Source organism: Rhinoderma darwinii, chromosome 4 (assembly GCF_050947455.1).
Source record: "Rhinoderma darwinii isolate aRhiDar2 chromosome 4, aRhiDar2.hap1, whole genome shotgun sequence".
NCBI classification, from domain to species: domain Eukaryota; kingdom Metazoa; phylum Chordata; class Amphibia; order Anura; family Rhinodermatidae; genus Rhinoderma; species Rhinoderma darwinii.
This window is the reverse complement of record NC_134690.1, coordinates 80893168-80912412: the sequence shown is the minus strand read 5'-3', so window position 1 is coordinate 80912412 and position 19245 is coordinate 80893168. Positions and strand designations below refer to the sequence as shown.

Genomic DNA, 19245 nt, shown 5'->3' with positions numbered 1-19245 from the left:
ACAGTATCGACAGAAATATACAACCAGTAAAAATAGAAATGAAATGATAAATAAGATTTATGAAAGATGCAACAAGGAGAGGCTCAACTCTACGATTGTAATAAAAGAAACTGATGGGATGATATTATGTATGAATAATAGCCAAATAAGAAATAGAAGATATTTTGTATTCTTGATAACAATTTTAAGAGATAGTTTTAAGCCACATATAACAGTACAAAGTCTGGAAAGAATCGCACACACTTGTAAGAGCGCTGTAACCCAACAGCAGAAAAAGAATGTACACTTCAATATTTCCTTCCCTGAATCCCCCAGCTGTCATAGACAAAAAAGAGAATGGCATGACACGCTATTAGGAGGGGTAGGAACGGGATTAGGAGTATTGAATGGTATACAGTTAGAAACAGTTATGAACAAATGAAACTCAGTGGGAGACGACACATCTACTGCATTAAGGATAGGTGCGTCATGGTTACCTACTACCTTTGCCATACAACAGAAAGGGTTAGCTATAGATCAACTGTTTCTAAATGTTTTTAATGAAAGTATGCTAACCGAATATAGAACATTACAGAATGTATCAACTTTTGTAAATTGGACAGTATGTACGCTTAAAACGATGTGGCAACAAGAACAGATGAATAATTTTAAGAATAAATTGTTTAGTAGTCATGTTAGGCAATGGACAGACGTTCTGCCCATAGGAGAGAGAAATGATACGTGGTTATTGTTCCAGCCTGAGTATACTGAGTGTACACCTAAATGGTGCGCAGGAAGACTAATAGCATTTCATGTGAAAAATCCTACTCTATTATGCAAATTTATTGTTATGCCAATGGTAATGATTGATCCGGTGACATTATTAGGACAATATTAGATGCCAGAAATGAAAGGAACACTCATAGATTCTCAAAATAAGACAAGGAATATAGATTTGTGCCAGTTAACAGAGCAAGGATATGTATGTAATCAACAGTCAGGGATATATGAACCCTGTGTAATGCAGCACCAGGATAATGTATGCGCACTCACTATAATCCCAGAAGCTAACCTACAGGTTTATATTGAAGTAGGTCCACAGCATGTATGCTTAATAACTAACGACAAGCAGACCCTTAGCCAGTTTAATCTCATAGGACCATTTTCAGGATGTCTATACAATGTGACGCATTTGACTTGGGGGGAACCAAACTATAGTGTTCCTGCCTACTTTAGAAGAAATAATGTCCACTGTATGGGTACCTGAACCTTTGCCCTATGGAAATTTTAGTTTGCCACTGGAAGAGTTAAAACAAGTGTTACAAAAGTCTAAAGACGTAAAGAAATTGATAGCAGCCCATAATGTAACTCTAAGTAAAGTGAAAGTATTGGCTACAATAGCAGCTAGGGAAGTGATAAATTTATTGTCAGCAATAAAAGATGCCAGTGCCCATCACTGGTATGACGTTTTTACAGGATTTTCCCCCACTGCCACTAAGATACTGCATGTGTTATTCCAACCCTTGATATGTTTCATAATATTGTTTGTATTGCTTACATGTTTTAATTGTTATACATTTTGCAAAATAAGGGAAGCATTCAATCAGAGGCCTATACATTATGATGAAAGAGTGTTGTGAGATTACCCCACCTACATACCTGTGTGAATCAAGTGAAGAAATGGATCGAAGCCTTGCTATCAGGAGATAGAAGTAGCATTGGAATTTAGGTGTTGGTAAAATCACAAAAGGAGGGATTGTTATGGAATAAATATATGTATAATGTATCTGGGGCCCCAAGGAGTGAAATGTTATAGAGGAGAGCATGTGAATGGGTATTTTAGAAAGGGTAAGAGAAGAAATAGTTTGCAGCTGCTCTGCTGTCTCTTTTGAAATTGCGAACAGATGGCGGTCAATCACTTGACCAACCCCCCTAAGCATAAAAGGGAATACCTTGTGTTCCACCAATGGGTTTTATTGAATATACAGATGACTCATATGTTATGGAATGTTTTTTGTTCTGACGCTATAAAAGCGACCACTACAGTTAAATAAAGTCAGAAGGATTTTTACTTTGAGAAACGTCTCAGTGTATCTGTTGCTTCTCCGAGCTCGCCCCCCCCACCTGATTTGAACCTGCATGGAGATCAAGGCGTAACGTGACTCAAATTGCGATCACAGAAGCGTCCGGTTCGATCACCGGGCATATTCCGTCCGAACCTCCCACTGAAGTCAATGGGAGGAGGAATCTTCCTGCCAACGGCAGGAATATTTCCGTGGCAGACTTTGCGGCAGGACCCGCCACGCAAACTCCGCCGTGTGAACAGGTCCTTAGTGCTTTTAGGTATTACTTGTGACCCTTTGTACTATGCTTTGGATGCTGACTATCTTTGTTTGACACCGTTTTGCCTTGAGACCACGTATCTGCTTTCCCTTTTATTCTGCATGCTTTTTATCCTGCTACTAGATCCTGTGTTGTAACTAGCAACGACCTTCCCTATCCTGGTTTCTTAGACGCTCTCACTACAGGCCGGGATATGTCATTACAAGGGATCTCCAGCAGCATCCAGCAAATGCACTGTATTCTGGAATCGGCTTCATCCTCATACTGCGCATATTCCAGATGCAGCCGGTAATGATGTATCGGGACCTGTGGGACGGCAATTAAGCCAGGACTGCAGGACTCCTCAAAAGACCGGGACAACCACATGACTCTTCAAGGGTAATTTACATACAGTGCGCTGGATAATAAGTTCATTTTTATACATAACGCTAAAACGGACACTTTAGACATAGGCATGTTTAGATAGCTATTCCCCAGCAGTATAATGACATGGTGATGGTTTAGTGGCCAAAAATCTGTCTAGCTCTGAAATTGGCTCTAGAGTTTGCATACAATAGGGAAATTAGAGTGTGCACACAAGGGATCACTGAGAGAATATTTCTGAGGGTTATTTGGGTGTATAACAAATTCTCTTATATCCTGGATATTTCGTCCATTATTAGGCAGTTTCTAAAAATGAATTCTATAAAATGTATTCATAATGTAACTTTTCCCCACTGTCTAAAGGGAATTATAAAATGTCCTACATTGCAAAACCATATATTATGACTGTTTTCCCCACTTGCTTTATATGAAACTGAATTATGCTCTCATGAATAAAATACAATTCTGTCACCAGCTCAATCAGAACAATGGGTCACTCAAGGTCAGAGCGCCTGCCTGTGAGTCCAAAAGACTGAGGACTTATTCTGTTTGACGGAAAAAATAAGACGGAAATCTTAATGCTTCCTGCTGTTCTGATCTAAACCAAATACCAGTGTTTGAGATCTTTCAAGGGTAATTTTCTCCACTCACAAACCATCAAATGGTCAACTTAGAGATTTTATTTATGTGATGCTTTTGCAGGAAAAAAGTCACATTTACAGAAATTATTTATGTCTATCCAAAGTACACACTAGGAGATATGTACCCTATGAAGAGCTGAATATCAGATCTGTCTTTCTAGATAATCAACAATTTACTTCTGGTGAAGAGGGTCAAAGGGATTGTCTCACAAAGAAATCCCTTTTTTTTTTTTTATAAAGAAATGGCGTGGCGATCAGGTGCTCGCCGTGGGTCTAATGTCTCTAGCCCACGAAGATCAGCTCTTATCGCTGGAGGAAGCTGCATCTAGGTTTACATTTCTTCTGAATCGTCTGCAAGGGAAATGTACCATTACATGCTGGCCATTCAAATGAATGGCCGTTCATATAATGCATAGGCACACAGGATCTGCCAGAGTGGGACAGCTCTTAAAGAGCGGTACTCCGTTCAGTCACATAGAAGGGACTCCTGAGAAGGGATCCCCCTCTATTCACTCCATATGCCCATATATGCATAGTAAGATAACCCCTTTAAAGCTTTTTTTAATTTTCTTATCGTGCATGTTGGCTCAGTGCTTAACCTTATAGACTATGGTCATGAATCTGTATTTAATGATGGCAATATTTGCAAGGTTTCTCTCACTGCTCCTTCCAAGTTTTGAGGCTCCAATATTCCAAGAACGTACTGATAATTAATTTGGCTTCCTATGAAATCATGTAAATGTATATGTGTCTGAGATAGGAGGATTAGATTGTAAGGCCCTATTCACATCATGTTTTTGGCCTATGTTTAATGTATACGCCGGGAAAAAGTTCCCGACATATAGGTTAAACGTAGGCTGTGATGAATGCCTAACAATGGCATCTGTCACAAAGACTTTACTGGTTTCCGTTAAATGGAAACATCATAAAGTACGTTATAGGAGCTCATGACGCATCCGTAAAATGGATACCATTATAGTCTATGGGTTACAGATGATACTGCATCCGTTTAATGTATTTAGCACCCATAGACTGGTATCCGTTTAACGTATACGTCATGAAAAGCTATTGGAAAACCCGTGATATATACATTAAATGTATACAGTGGCATTTGTCACCTATAGGCACCCATGTTTTTAAAAAAAAGGATACCGTGCGGTATACTTTTTTGCAGGGTCCAGCGGGACCGAGTAGCATAGTCTGCTACGGTATTCCACTGTTAAAAAAAAAGGTATACTAACGTATACTAGCCCAACGGAGGTCAAAAAGACACATTTTTGGCCTCTATCAGGCTAATGGAGTCTTATGGACACGTTTATCGTGTATGTCGGGAGCAGGGATAAAGATCCATGTACGTGAATACTTATGTGTACAGCACTGTGAAATATGCTGGGGCTATACATAGTGGAAACTACATAAATGCATAACTGTGCAGAAAAAGTAGTCATACCTACAATGATCAACTTGATAGGGTTCTTCTATAAATATGCCATTTCCCAGTACATGAAGAAACTAAATCAGGTTGAATTATCAATAGCAGGAATAATGGATTTGTGAGTAGGTAAAAACTATGTCAAAATGGTGCTTGAGCCAAAATATATTTGGTGAAATTCGCATGTTAGATATGCTACAGTACCTTACAAGTTATACCGCCTTATGGCTTGAGTACACGTACACCAATATTTAATGCCACTAAATGCACTGCAGCCAGCTTTTGGCCTTAGTGGGTGGGACACATTCACTAGACACTGGCGTAAATGATAGCAGAAATCGATACCAGCTTGTAGATGGCATAGATTTTTTTTCAGGCCCACAAACAATTTGTTGCATCTTACTCCACGGGCTTCAGACGAAAACTGTCATATAAAACGCCGGTCTCAGTAAATTTGCCCCATTGTGCTATATGATAGGGTAAATCTGTTTATTTGTAAAAAAAACAAACAAAACACTCACATTTATGGAAAATGTCAACATTTTAATTTCTCTGCTTGGAAGACAGATAGTCATGCCAGACATCCCTTTATTTTTTAGGAGGTTAGAAGGCTCATAAAATTAGCCGCAATTTTTACAATTTCAAGAAAATGTCCAAAACCGTTTTCCAAGGGCCATTTTTGTTCTTGGCTTTGAGCAGGGGCGTAGCTAGGGGGGCGCAGGCGGTGCATGTGCCCCGGGCGCAACTTTGAGGGGGGCGCCAGCAGGGCCGGAATGGCCATCTGGCATATGCCAGATGGTCTGGTGAACAGTGGGCCGGGTGCTCAAACAATCAATGTCGGATAGTGTTGGGCTCGGGCACTGCTGCCCCCTGGTGTTCACAACAACACTTTGCTTAGAGATGCTCCTCTGCAATGATGGGAGTGTGCAGTAAAGAAGTCTAGTGATTATTGGCCGAGCCCCGGCAAATCAACGCTAGACTTGTTTTCTGCACAGGTTCCCAGCTAATCAGTAGAGTCCTGCCTGACTACATGTAGAAATCAAGCCTAACATTGATTGGCCGAGCTTTAGCCAATCAGCGCTAGGCTTGCTTTCTGCTCTGCCAACAGAGCACAGCTTCAGTTTTGCTGCCGAGAAGAAGAAGACTCGTTCCCATGCAAGGTGTATGACTCACAACTGCTGCACAGCACCAGCAGGTTTATCTCCTCAGCAAAGCTGCAACCAGCCTGCTAAAGTGATGGGGGATCAAACAGTATATGGGTCATTGGTGGTGCACACTTGTAATGGTCTGCAACTGCAAGCAGAAAGCAAGTAAATACAGGAATGTGAATGAAGTGGTGTGTTTGATTGATTTTTGTAATGTGATTGGTATAGTGTTTACAGTGTATATCCTGTGTATGGTGCTATTATAATTAGAGGTGCAGTGTATGGCGTTATTATATTTAGGGGCGTAGTGTTTGGTATAATGAGAATTTTATCTTTGTTTATAGGTGTAGAAATATTTGAAAAGTGAGAAGCTGAAGACATCTGAGGCAAACTGCAGAAATGGGCTGTGACCTGGAGAAGTTATCATAGAGGTCTGGACCAGAAGGAGAAAAATAACTAGAATCTGAGACGTCACCGGTGAGTCAATTAATGTAAATGTTTATTCTGCCTCTAATCAGTACTGTAGTCACTGTATGATCTGCAGCGAGATAATGGGTGGTATGATTATGATATGATTTTTTTTTTGTGAATCAGCAACTCCCAGCATAGCCTTACCATTGTTCGGGCCATGCTGGGAGCTGGAAACAATTTAGTGCAAACCTATACGGCAGGGGTTGCACTAAATTGAGCTGTATTTGTGCTGGTGTTGTATATATGTACTGAGCTTGGTTCTGGTACTATATATATGTACTGAGTTTTGTTCTGGTACTGTATTTATGTACTGAGCTTGGTTCTGGTGCTGTATATATGTAATGAGCTTTGTTCTGGTGCCGTATTTATGTACAGCGTGTCATGTTCATGGCCGTGGCCTGCCAGGTTCACTCACCTCCTGACGGCCGCAGCCATGGGTCGGCGACCGCTGGCCCCAGTCTACTCCTCAGGAGACGCCAGCGCTCACTTCCACTTACCTCAGCCGGGTCCCGTAGGATGCGCGCGCACGCTTGTGCCCGCTCTTAAAAGGGCAGCGCGCGCACTAGACTTTAATGTGAAATCAGCCCATGAGTGCCCTGGACTATAAGAAGGGCCCAGCCCCTTGCTCCCATGCCTGACCGTTATTTGTCGTATCCTAGTTTGTTTAAGCAAATGGTCTCCTAGTGTTTTCCAGTTCCCAGTGTTCCCTGTTCCTGTATCCCATGCTATCCTGGTCAAGTGCCGTGCTGTAGTCGTGCTGTGCCGTATTCCACGCCTGTCCTAGTACTCCACGCCTGACGTCTACCTGCTGCCTAATCCCAGGCGAGCTTGTCTTACTACTGTCCGAGCTGCCACAGGTACCCTATATGAACTATAGACTGTGACCTGCACCCTGTTGGCCAGCTGCCATACCAAGGCGTTACGGCCCAGTGGGTCCACGAACCCTACGTGACAGTGAGCTTTGTTGTGGAACTGTATTTATGTACTGAGCTTTGTTCTGGTGCTGTATATATGTTATGAGCTGGGTTCTGGTGCTGTATTTATGTACTGAGCTTGGTTCTGATGCTGTATTTATTTACTGAGCTTGGTTCTGGTGCTGTATATATGTAATGAACTTGGTTCTGGTGTTGTGTAAAGAACTATATTGCTTGTAAAATGTACAATTGATTTTATGCTCGAGTTACATAAAAAAATGTGGAAAAGAAATTACATGTCATTGATTGGTAGAGAAAACAAACATGGCGAGGGGGAAGATGTCGGAAAAGAGGTTGGGGGGGGAGTGCCAAACTGAATCTTTGCCCCGGGTGCTGGAGAACCTAGCTACGCCCCTGCTTTGAGGGACCTTTATATCAGAAACCCCCTATAAATCACCCCATTTTAGAGAGTGCACCTCTAAAAGTATTCAAAACAGTATTTAGGAAGTTTCTTATCCTTTTAGGCATTTCACAGGAAATAAAGCGAAGGTGAAATTTAAATATTAAATGCAGGATCCAGCTGTTATCGATTATATCTAAGTTTATGAACTGTGATCGATAACAGCTGGGTGCAATCTGGCTTGAGGATTACTGTACGTGTATGCTGCCGTGTATTGAGCTACAGTGTATTGTGGTCAATATAAGGACATCCATCTTGTCATTATACTTGACCAACATCATGTTCTCGCAGTATAGTGCCCTGCTTCCACCCCTGCTTAATGTTTGCCCAAGCAGCGAACTAGGGAGGCCTCTCTGGTTTCTGCGTATGGCGCCACATGCTGCAGTACTTCTGGAAGCGAGGCGTGGATGGTGGTATAGAAGTTGTCCACGTAGAGGTAATAACCCTGGTCCAGCAGTGGGTGCACCAAACCCCACACTATTTTCCCACAAACTCCCTGGATGAGGCATTCTGGGCTTTCAATCCTGGTGTCCTTCCTTTGTTAAACTCGACAACTGTGGCTGTACCCTGATGTACTTTCGCACAGCTTGTACATTTTAACTCCATATCTTGCGATCCTACTGGGCAGGTATTGGCAGAATTTAAGCCTTTTAAAAATGTATCAGGGACTAGTCTATGGCCTTATTTCGGAGCCTTTTTTGGCCTTCTGGACACTGTGATTTTTATCTTTCATTTATTCCCACTTTCCGAAGCCCATAGCTTTTTAATTTTGCCATCGACATAGTCAAATGATGGCTGTTTTCTTCGTGGGACGAGTTGTACTTTTTAATGGCACCATTTTGGGGTACAATGTATTGAATAAGTATTATACATTTTTTGGGGATGGAGAGATTGGAAAAAAAAACCAGAAATTTTTGGTGTTTGTTGGGTTTCGTTTTTACAGTGTTTACAGTGCGGTATAAATGACATGTTAACTTTATTCTAAGGGTCAATACGATTACAGCGATACCAAATTTATAGTTCTTTTTATGTTTTACTACTTTTGTACAAAATAAATAAAAACATATTCTGTCGCCATATTCTGAGAGCCATAAGGTTTGTTTTGTTCAAGATGAGCTGTAGTTTTCATTGGTACCATTTTGGGGTACATGGGACATTTTGATAAATTTTTCCCTTTTTCCAGGCAAAGGGGAAAAAACCATTGTTATTTATTCTTTACGTTTTTATAATGCCGTTCACCCTGCGGTATAAATGACTTTTTACGTTTATTCTGTGGGTTGATACAATTACAGCGATGCAAAATTTATAGAATTTTTTTTATGTTTTACAACTTTTGCACAGTATAATCACTTTTTTTTAAAAAAGCATTTATTTTTTTGTCTCCATATTCTAAGAGCAGAAACTTTTAACTGAATGTTCACAAGACAATATATTATAAACTAACACTGATAACACCCCAAACATTGGTGACAGATACTTAATAAATTTGGCACAATCTGCTACTTAGTCATGCCCCTTTTTCATAACACTTTCAAAACTGTCAAGGTACGAGTCAAGGTACATAGTAAATCGATAAAATACATAATAGATTTTGACCATGCAATGAACATTTTTGATGTGTTTTGCGATAACATTCTGGCTTAATACATCTCCCCATTGTTTTGCAATGGTAAACAGTTCGGCAAGCATCCACAATATACTGTTTATTAGCTACCCTTTTCTCATCACAAACTAAATGCCTGCTATGGTCTAGCATCAATATTTTACCGAATTGCACTATTAGAGACTGCAACTGATAAGTCTGTAATTTTTCAATCAAAATAAATTAGATGCCTATTAAACGCCAAAATAATATCAATAAAAACTTGATCGCTGGATTGAATAAACTTACCTGGAATGCATAAACATTTGTAACTAGTTCCAATGCTACGGCAGATCCCATGGGCACAAGGACTAAGGGCGCAAAAATCCACAAGCTGGGCACATGTAGGACCCGTGTATCCTGGACTGCATCGGCAGGCGAATGACAGGCCAGCTGAGTAACAACTAGCATTATTCAAGCAAGGAGACGTGGAACATGGATCTACTTTGTCCTCACAGAAGGAGCCAAAAAAGCCTGCAAATAATAACACTCATCAACTCTTAGGTTTTTCAGACATTTTACATCTGTTCAACAAAACTCTAAGTCCATACTTACAGATTTATAAATGTGAATTTTGGAATTAGGTAACAGGATAAAAAATATCTTATCATAATAAAAACTGAACTGCTGGGTCCAAAGTCCTTCAATGGCAGGAAGATGATAAATTGATGACAAATTTTGCCATTAATAATTTTTATAATATTAAACTTTATTGACGTTCCAACAAAACCCATAAATTTAAAAAAAAATAACAACAAATGGTGGATAATAAAATCATAGCATTCCTATCCTTCAGTGAAGAAATATAGAACTCCATTTACATAGTGTATTTCAACTTAGCGAACCGAAGTCGGTGAGGTTTCCAATACTTCCACATACACAAGCGTGGGCATCATTGATTGAACCCATCATAAGGATTTCTTTCATTTCTTGTTAGCAATCACAAAATTATGGAGTAGGAATATAGAAATGAAGAGAAGTATGTAAACCCGTAACCAGGTCAGAAAATTTTTAGTGTAGTGAACATCAATACAAAGTAGAGGCACCATGGATATCACTATATAATTCAATGGAGGATTATTATAAACATCTAGAGTAGTATACAGCACCTATAACATGTAATGTCATAATATAGATCCAGGTATGGATCTTTTACTTCAGGGCCTTATTACTTTACTACATCTATGGATTCAATTTTATTTCGAACAAGTTCAAAGGCTATTTCCACAAGTCACTTACACACTTGTTATGTAGCTGCACCTACTTACCCTCAGGGCACTGGCAGCTGAACCCACTGAGACTTGTCACACAGGTGGCTCCATTTCTACATGGCTGGGGAGAGCAGTGATCCACTAGGGCTTCACAATATTCCCCAGTGTAACCTGCGCAGAGAACATTTATAAACTGTATGAACGGATGGCACTTCTATTATATTGTGTTATTTCAGTTTTGACTGCTAGTTATTGCTGCTGACTTTCCGTTAGTCTATGCAGAACACATACCAGGCAAGCAAGCGCAGGTTGCATTTTTCTCATCATGCTTCTGTGGGAGGTCACTGCAGGTGGCATTATTTTGGCAGGGGTGACTATGGCAGGCATCATATTCCTCACAGTAGGAACCAATGTATCCAGCATCACAGTGACAGGAATAAGTGCCCTGTGGATAGAAAATAGAACAATAATAGGATACAAAGGAAATAAAAGCTTTAAATTGTATATATACATATATATAAAAAAAATCCTATGCTTTTACAGTATATGAACAATAATGATATTCTCAGCTACTAAGGGGCAATAAACCTAGAAATGAATGAAGAAAAAAAAAGCAGAATGCAAACACATATTGGCTGGAGAATGACTAAGGAGCCAAAAACGTTCTTGCAGCAGATCCGTTCAGGAGTTTCTGCACAGATATTCGGATCTGTGAGGAGGGGGAGGCACTCATAGAGGACTACGGTTAACTTTTTGGATTGTGAAATTGTAAAGAATGAAAGAAGAGGCGAATGTTTTGGCTCGGAGTTGCCAGTACTTTTTTTTTTTTATATTTACACATAACATTCCCTAGGGTTACAGGTCACAAGCTGCATGTTGTCTATATATAAATTCCTGTAACTGTCTGAACATTATGTGCATTTTTACGGATAAATTATTTATTTTACAATTTTGGAACAGATAGACGCTGTTCACATATGCGCCATGGCTTCTCTTCATAACTGAAGCCACAATGCTGTTCCGGATCTGTCATAAGTGTGAACATAAGGTGAAATGTATTAACTTTTCTATGTAAGACACAGAAAATCCGCGAACAGAACAGCACAAAAATAGCAATTTGTGAAAAAAAAAAATAGATTTTTGTGCAGTTTCCACTGCTCACAGCAATTGTCGGCGGAGTTTAGCTGAAGGGGCAAAAGCAACATTTACATGTTATTCCCAGAGGGATTTAGGTTATGTTCACACAGAACGGATTTGCTATAGGCCGTGGATATTTTAGACATTCGGATTTTCCAGTGAATCGACACACGGGTTAGGCTCTGTAATATTATAGAGCTAATCTGCAGCTTTTCAGTGCTAAATCTGTGGCTCGAATTTGCATTTTTTAAAATCTACATTCAATTTTCCATATTTTTCTGAGTGCACTTACGGTGGAATGTTAGCGGATTCTGTCAAGATTTAGGCGTCAGAATACTGAACGTGTGAACATGGCTGAACAATTCTAGTCAGAATGCACCATAAGGGTATGTTCACACGCTGAGTGAAAAACGTCTGAAAATACAGAGCTGTTTTCAAGAGAAAACAGCTCCTGATTTTCAGACGTTTTTTTAAGCCACTCGCGATTTGCGTTTTTTACAGAAGTTTTTGTAGCTGTTTTCAATAGAGTCTGTGAAAAACGCAGGCATTTTCAAAGCGGCCGTGTAAAAAAACGGCCCGTCGGAACAGAACGCCGTTTTTCCCATTGAAATCAATGGGCAGATGTTTGGAGGCGTTCTGCTTCCAATTTTTCGGCCGTTTTTTTTGGCGTTTACGGCCATGTGAACATACCCTAATAGTGAGGTGTAAGCTGTAATGAAACCCAGAAGGGATCAAGGATTATTGGGTTTGACATCAGGAGTGGTAAGCTCGATTCTGGAGTGGACAGAGAGGGAAACATCTGCAATAATAAAGGCATTGCCAATGCCAAAGGGAAATCTGAAAACTAAAATTTTAGTAGTCTAGACGATTTCTATTGTTATGTCTCCAACGTTGTTAAACTAAAGTAGTATAGGCCGACAGAACAGCAGCAATTTATAAGGTTACATGACATAAATACATTTCTGCTTAGACGGGAAGATAACGTTGAACATTTCTTTATTTCACATGAGATGAATTGGATTATTAGCCAAGTATACTCCATAGTCTATGGTCTGAGCACACAAAAGCATTACAAGCAAGATTTCTCTTTTTGAGAATCATTCCCAATATCTACAACAAAGCGCTTTATACCCCAGGGTGATAAATAAACATTACACATGATAACAACGACAGCTTGTTAATAAAAGTTGCTTTAATCTGATTAGAACCACTGAATGAGACGTGTGAGCCGGTGCATTACTGATAAGTCGCGGCATTAATCTTCCTGTAGGGCACAGTTGTCACTGGTGTCATTTCATGATTCATAGGACCAGGGTTTCACAAAGGGTTAACGCTTTCTATCTCCGGCATGGAATCTAACAGCAAATAAGATGGGACTGGCAGAAGTAAATATGAATGCGGAAAAGGAATAAATAATATAAATCATTTTAATGTGGAAACAAAGAGGAGCTGGCAGACGAACCCTCAACCTCAGCCTGCACATGGATATTCAGAGGACATAAAAACATGATTCTTTCCAGCAAAAGCATATTTTCCAGCGGAGGAGGTGTAGTGTCCTTTTTTTTTTTACAATAAAGCCACTGAGCGTGCCTGCACCCAGTTGTGAGTGTGGTGCGATAATATCACCTAAGGCCCCATGCACACGACCGTGCCCGTAATCACAGTCTGTGAATACGAGCACGGCCGACTGCGGACAGTCATCCACATTTGTGGACCGTGCTCTCATTATAAAGTATGGGAGCACACTCCGTACAAAAAAAAATGTCGGACTTGTCCTATTTTTTTTTTTTATTATTCTGCTTTTATTTATTTCTCTCAGTAATGCTTTTGTTTATTCCCTACATAAAACATATCACGACTCAATGATATACATTTGTAACATGTGAGCACCAAGGAAGATCATACGGATAAAAAGAATAAGATGAGAAAGAAAGAACCAGAAAGGGGAAGGAAAAAGGGAGGAAGAAGAAGGGTAAAGGGGGGCTTATCCTCAGCATCCACCCCATAAGCAGACGTCTCATAGGAAAAATAAGTAAATTTAGTTACATATTCTTAGGACAGCAGAGCGATATACTCCGAAGAATTCTCAAAGATTACCCAGGTTGACCAGACGTAAGCTCCTCCATACGTTTCACTTCTTGAATCTTCTGAAACCAAAGGCGCACCGTGGGCGGCTCGACCTGTTTCCACATAGCCGGAATGCAAGCACGGGCCGTGTTGATCAGAGGTCGCACTATTGACTTCTTGTATGTGGAGATCGGGATGTCACACAGATGAAGAAGGAAGAAGCCCGGGGATCTGGGCAGCGTATAGTCAGTAAACCTAGAAGCTACAGGACCTGTCCTATTTTTTACGGAAGCCTTCTACGGCCTGGACACCTTCCCGTAAATATGCGGGAAGGTGTCTGTCAGCCATAGGAATGAATGGTCCATAATTACCCATAAAATCTACGGTCGCGTGTATGGGGCCTTAAAGTAAACTTAGATTTGTCAATATACGAGTAAATGCACCCCGTATAGATACACCCTTAATGATGATAAAGGTGAACATTTTCATAAGTGCACCCCTACTTAGAATGTGCTGTTGAGCTAAAACACGAAATAAACATAATGAAAGCTAGAAAAATTTAATATATGGCTAAATAAACATGGCCAAAATGACCACACAGTGGAGAGAGAGTGAGGCTGACAAGAGCGAAGAGCAGCTCTGGCTACATGAATGTTTCGTTATCTACTGAGCACAGCATTGACATCTACTTTATTATTAGAAGACAGATGGTACTGTGCTCCGATATGTTAATGGGATTTAAAGAGACACTGGCCTCTTAATTGTTTGAACTCCCTAGGTTTGGGAGCTTGTTCTACTCTGTACCATCATTCACATTATACTCAAACTCTGAAGAATTTATATTAATACTTTGTTGTTGCTAATGCCCAATAACTGTTATATTATGAGATTACAGACTGTGCGATTGGACTGCCGAAACAGCTGTAGGATGAGTGGATATAAGAGAAGGCAAACAATGGGGCTTTCATAAGGGCTGAAAAAATAGCTACCAAAAAATCATCTTTCATACTATATATATATATATATATATATATATATATATACATATACACACACACATACACACACGCGAGCTATGATAACTCTAATAATTGGAGAATATACACACCCTATAGTATTATAAGTATCCCAATGAAATGGTTATCAATATTCAAAGGTTTAGTTGATGGGATACCAGATGAAACAGATGGGAATGATGTATCCGACATATGACATATTGGACACATTGGGATGATGGATAAAAAAAAGTGATGTGGACTTCTGGAGGTGGGGCAATCGGTTTGGCCCTATCTTACCCTGGCTGCCACCAGACCGCTGACTAATCCACCACAAATTAATGCCATTTTGTGCTTTATAGCACCATCCTATAGTGGATCCAAGAAGCCGTACATTTTGATGTAGTAGAAAAGGGAGGAAACCTCCAGCTCACCGGTTTACGTCTCCAGAAACACTTCGCTCGGATCCCCACGACGGCCAGCGGTAAATGATGCAGAAAAAGGAAAGGATGATTCAGCGCCGTGTCAAGTTTAAAAAGGAAGTATCATTCCCACTTTTATTGCATTCTCTGCCATGACTAAGAGCACTGCACGTGCTCGAAACGCGTAGGCTCGGGCAAGCTGCCCGTTACTACTCTTCAGCTTGAGATTGCGTCTCCTTTTCATCTTTTAATCGAATTTTTAAATAAAAGTGGGAATGATACTTCCTTTTTAAACTTGTCACGGCGCTGGATCATCCTTTCCTTTTTCCGTACATTTTGCTTCTTCCGCTCCCCGATGCAAATCAAGCATTAACAGCCTAGGATGCATCCCCATCAGGCTGCGGCAAGGTTCCCTGGTGGAACTACACAGTGTTCAAGGACACCCACACGCTGTCCACTAACCCCTAGCACAACAGACCATCATGGAAGTGACCCGACCCTCTTGTTCCCCGCCTCTTAGGTCTTACCGCGTCGGAGTCCTATGTGTCTACAGGTAGAATACCAAGGTGATAAACGACCAGAAAATACTGATCTTTCAGGACTCTTCAGGCTGTCAAGTGCAAGGTTTTCTCTCCGATCTTCAGACATCCGGTTCCAGCTCTTATACCCAGCATCCTTAAAGTAGTGGAAGATGGCAGCCCACCTTCATCTCAAGCCCATCAACGCCTACTAGAAGATGCTTCTGGCTAGGTAATAACATTTGCCCTGGGGACTACCTCGCCCATATCTGAAAATATCCCCCTTGCATTATAAATTAATTATGCTTGAAAGCTTTTAAATGTCATTGTTTAACATTTTACTTACTTATTATCCATAGAAACACAGACACCTGACACCAGGATTGGATATCTAGAGGCAAAGACCTTCTTAAACACCTACTTGCACGGTCAGGCCAATTAAAATATTGACATAGTATAAAACAAATCTTTCCGCTGGAGCAATTGAATATAATTCTCGCTACTCTACCTATGACATCCCTGGACTAATACACCCGATGAAATAGGAGGTAATTCTCACACCTAGGGCTATGCAACACACCTTAACTGACTTCTTCATAGACTTTTAATGACCATTGACCATTTAATGACATACAACTCTGAGGCAACATGGTCCTTTATCTCCAGACTTACTTGCCCAAACTACCCACAAATGATCAACAGTTCCTGGATCAGGAGATTTTGGAGGAGGAGATTCGCAGGTTCATCATTGTCCTCCAAAACAATAAAATTCCAGGCCTTCATGGCCTCTTCTGAATAATATTAGATTCTCAGACCTGTATTTGTTACCACTCTTACTATTTTCCTAAATGTTGTCTATTTGGGTAACCTCCACCCCTCTGACTTCTACTAATCCAGAACTATATTGATCCAAAAACCAGGCAAGGACACACCTCTGTAAGTCAAATCTCTCTCCTAAATCAGGATTATAAAATATTGACAAAAATCCTGACGGATGGCTTCAGGACATGTTAGAACAATTGATCAAACTAATGCAATTGGATTTCCTCAGGCACAGACACTTTACCAGAGGTATTAGAAAAGCAATAGCTGCCATGTTACAAGCACACTCTTTGGCAACGATGGTCTTATGACTTGATGCCGAACAGGCATTTAACTTGGTTTAAAGGCCTTACCTACATCGTTTCAATCGCGTGAATTCGGAGACACATCCCTAGCTTTCTTACCATCTTCACAACATCAAGCCCAGACCATTCTCACGGTAAATGGCTGTAACTCACACACCATCCCTATACAAAAGGGAACACAACAGGGATACACCTATCACACCTCCTTTTTAACCTGTCAATAGATCTCCTCCTTAGTCACCTTCAGGCTATCACCATTAGTTCAAGGTTGTCATGATCTGTGGGTGTGTGGACCCACTGGGTCGCACCGCCATAGTGGGATTGTACCAAGTTAATATATATAATCCAAGCACAAAGGTACTACAACACGGGATACAGGTAGCAGGGCACGGGAACAATGGGAACAGGATAACACTAAGGGACCATTTGCAAGACTTACAGAGGAATATGAACAACGCTTAGGCAATGAGAAAAAGGGCAGGGCCCTACTTAAGTCCAGGGTGATCATAGGCTAATTAGTGATGTTAAACATGTGCGTGCACTGGCCCTTTAAGGCGGGGTGCGAACGTGTACGCACACTCTACGGGACACAGCAGAGTGGAGCGGAAGTGAGCGCTGGCGTCTCTTTCTGAGGAGATGCAGACCAGCGCTCACAAGTCCATGGCTGTGGCCGTGGGGGGTGAGTAGTCCCGACGGTCCACGGCCATGGATGTTACAAAGGCAACTTACATTATCAGTATTCGTTGATGACATCCTTTATTTTATTACCGATCCCTCTGATTACCAAACAGACATTTATAAGGCATTCAAACATTTGGTTCTTTGTCAGGCTTCCAGATAAATGTGTAAAAGAAATCGGAGGCGATTATTGGTCTTCCAAATACAAATTCCATTGGAACACCACCTCACTTCCATATCTTGGAGTCTACATAACTTAAGTACTTTCTCCACTGTACAAACAAAACTTATGCCCCTTAACTTTGTATCTGGAATACCAGATTTCCACCTGGAGAAACTGTACCCTGTCATTTATGTGAAGGGACGAACCTTTTAAAGATGGTGATAATCCCAAAACGTATACCTCCTACAATCATTACTAATATACTTACAAATGAAAGACATAAAATATATCAACTGACTATAGCTCATTTATTCACAAAACATATCAAGAAGCGTAATTGCACATGGTGATCACAGCACATGAACAATGTCAGGTGAGAGCCACTCTAAATGTATAGAATAATGTCAGAGCACAAGAGCACATAGTGTTGTAACAGTAATGCTTTTGTTTATTCCCTACATTTATTTACTAGTTTTGTTGTAGTACGTTTTTGACATGTCCATGGCCGCGGGCCGTCAGGCTCACTCACCTCTTGACGGCCGCAGCCATGGGTCTGCGAGCGCTGGCCCCAGTCTCCTCCTCAGGAGACGCCAACGCCCACTTCCACTCACCTCGGCCGGGTCCCGTAGTGTGCGCGTGCACGCTCATGCTCGCTCTTAAAGGGGCAGCAAGCACACCGGACTTTAAAGGGAATGTGACGCTAGAAAAAAATTTATATTTTTTTTAGTTAAACAATTAGTGTATAGGTGATTAAACATTGTTCTAATTTTTTTAATTTTTTTCACGAGTCAGGAAATATTATAAATTAGATTCTAATTTATAATATTTCCCAGTGCTGGTCACTAGATGGAGCAATTCCCAAAATTGCAGCATTGCATGTGGTAAAGCAACCACATTGCTTTATGCTGCAAAATTTGAGAAAACTCACTCGCTCTAGTGAGCTCTCAGAATCCCCCCCCCCCCTCCTTTATCCTGGCTAGTGCCGGGAGAAACGAGGGGATTAAACGGTCAAACCTCCTACACTGTGTGTCGCCATTTTTTGAGCTAACACACAGTGTAGTAGGTTTACATACACTAGCAAACACACAGTAAAACACTTACATACACAGAAATAACTTACCTGCACCAGCCGCCGCCGCTCCCTCCGGTCCGTCCGGTCCGTCTGCTACCTCCCGCTCCAAGTGCACAAGTCCGGAAGCCGCGACCGGAATTGGTAATCTTACTGTCCGGCCGCGACTTCCGGTCCACAGGAAAATAGCGCCGGACGTCGCACAGTTCAACTTGGACTGTGTGGGAGCGGCGCATGCGCCGTTCCCACACAGACGGCGTACAGCATAGTGGATGGAACGGGCCCCATTCGCATTCACTATGGGACTGTATGTGCCGTATTCCATGTCTGTATGTGTCGTTAATCGACACATACAGAAATGGAAAAAAAATGGCAGCCCCCATAGGGAAGAAAAAGTTCAAAAATAAAAAAAATGAAAACACAAACACACAAATAAATATACATTTTTTTAATAAAACACTAAAATCA

General features: G+C 40.9%; 1 protein-coding gene across 1 annotated transcript in view; it reads right to left on the bottom strand.

Moving 5' to 3' along the window:
• The window catches only part of DNER (delta/notch like EGF repeat containing), a 259501-nt gene that overhangs the window by 61274 nt on the left and 178982 nt on the right, over window positions 1-19245 (bottom strand). The window contains exons 6-8 of the mRNA XM_075861264.1: window positions 10893-11046; window positions 10659-10772; window positions 9640-9864 (exon numbers count right to left, since the gene is read on the bottom strand). Of these exons, the coding sequence (XP_075717379.1) occupies window positions 9640-9864; window positions 10659-10772; window positions 10893-11046 (493 nt within the window). The remainder of the gene's footprint in view (window positions 1-9639; window positions 9865-10658; window positions 10773-10892; window positions 11047-19245) is intronic.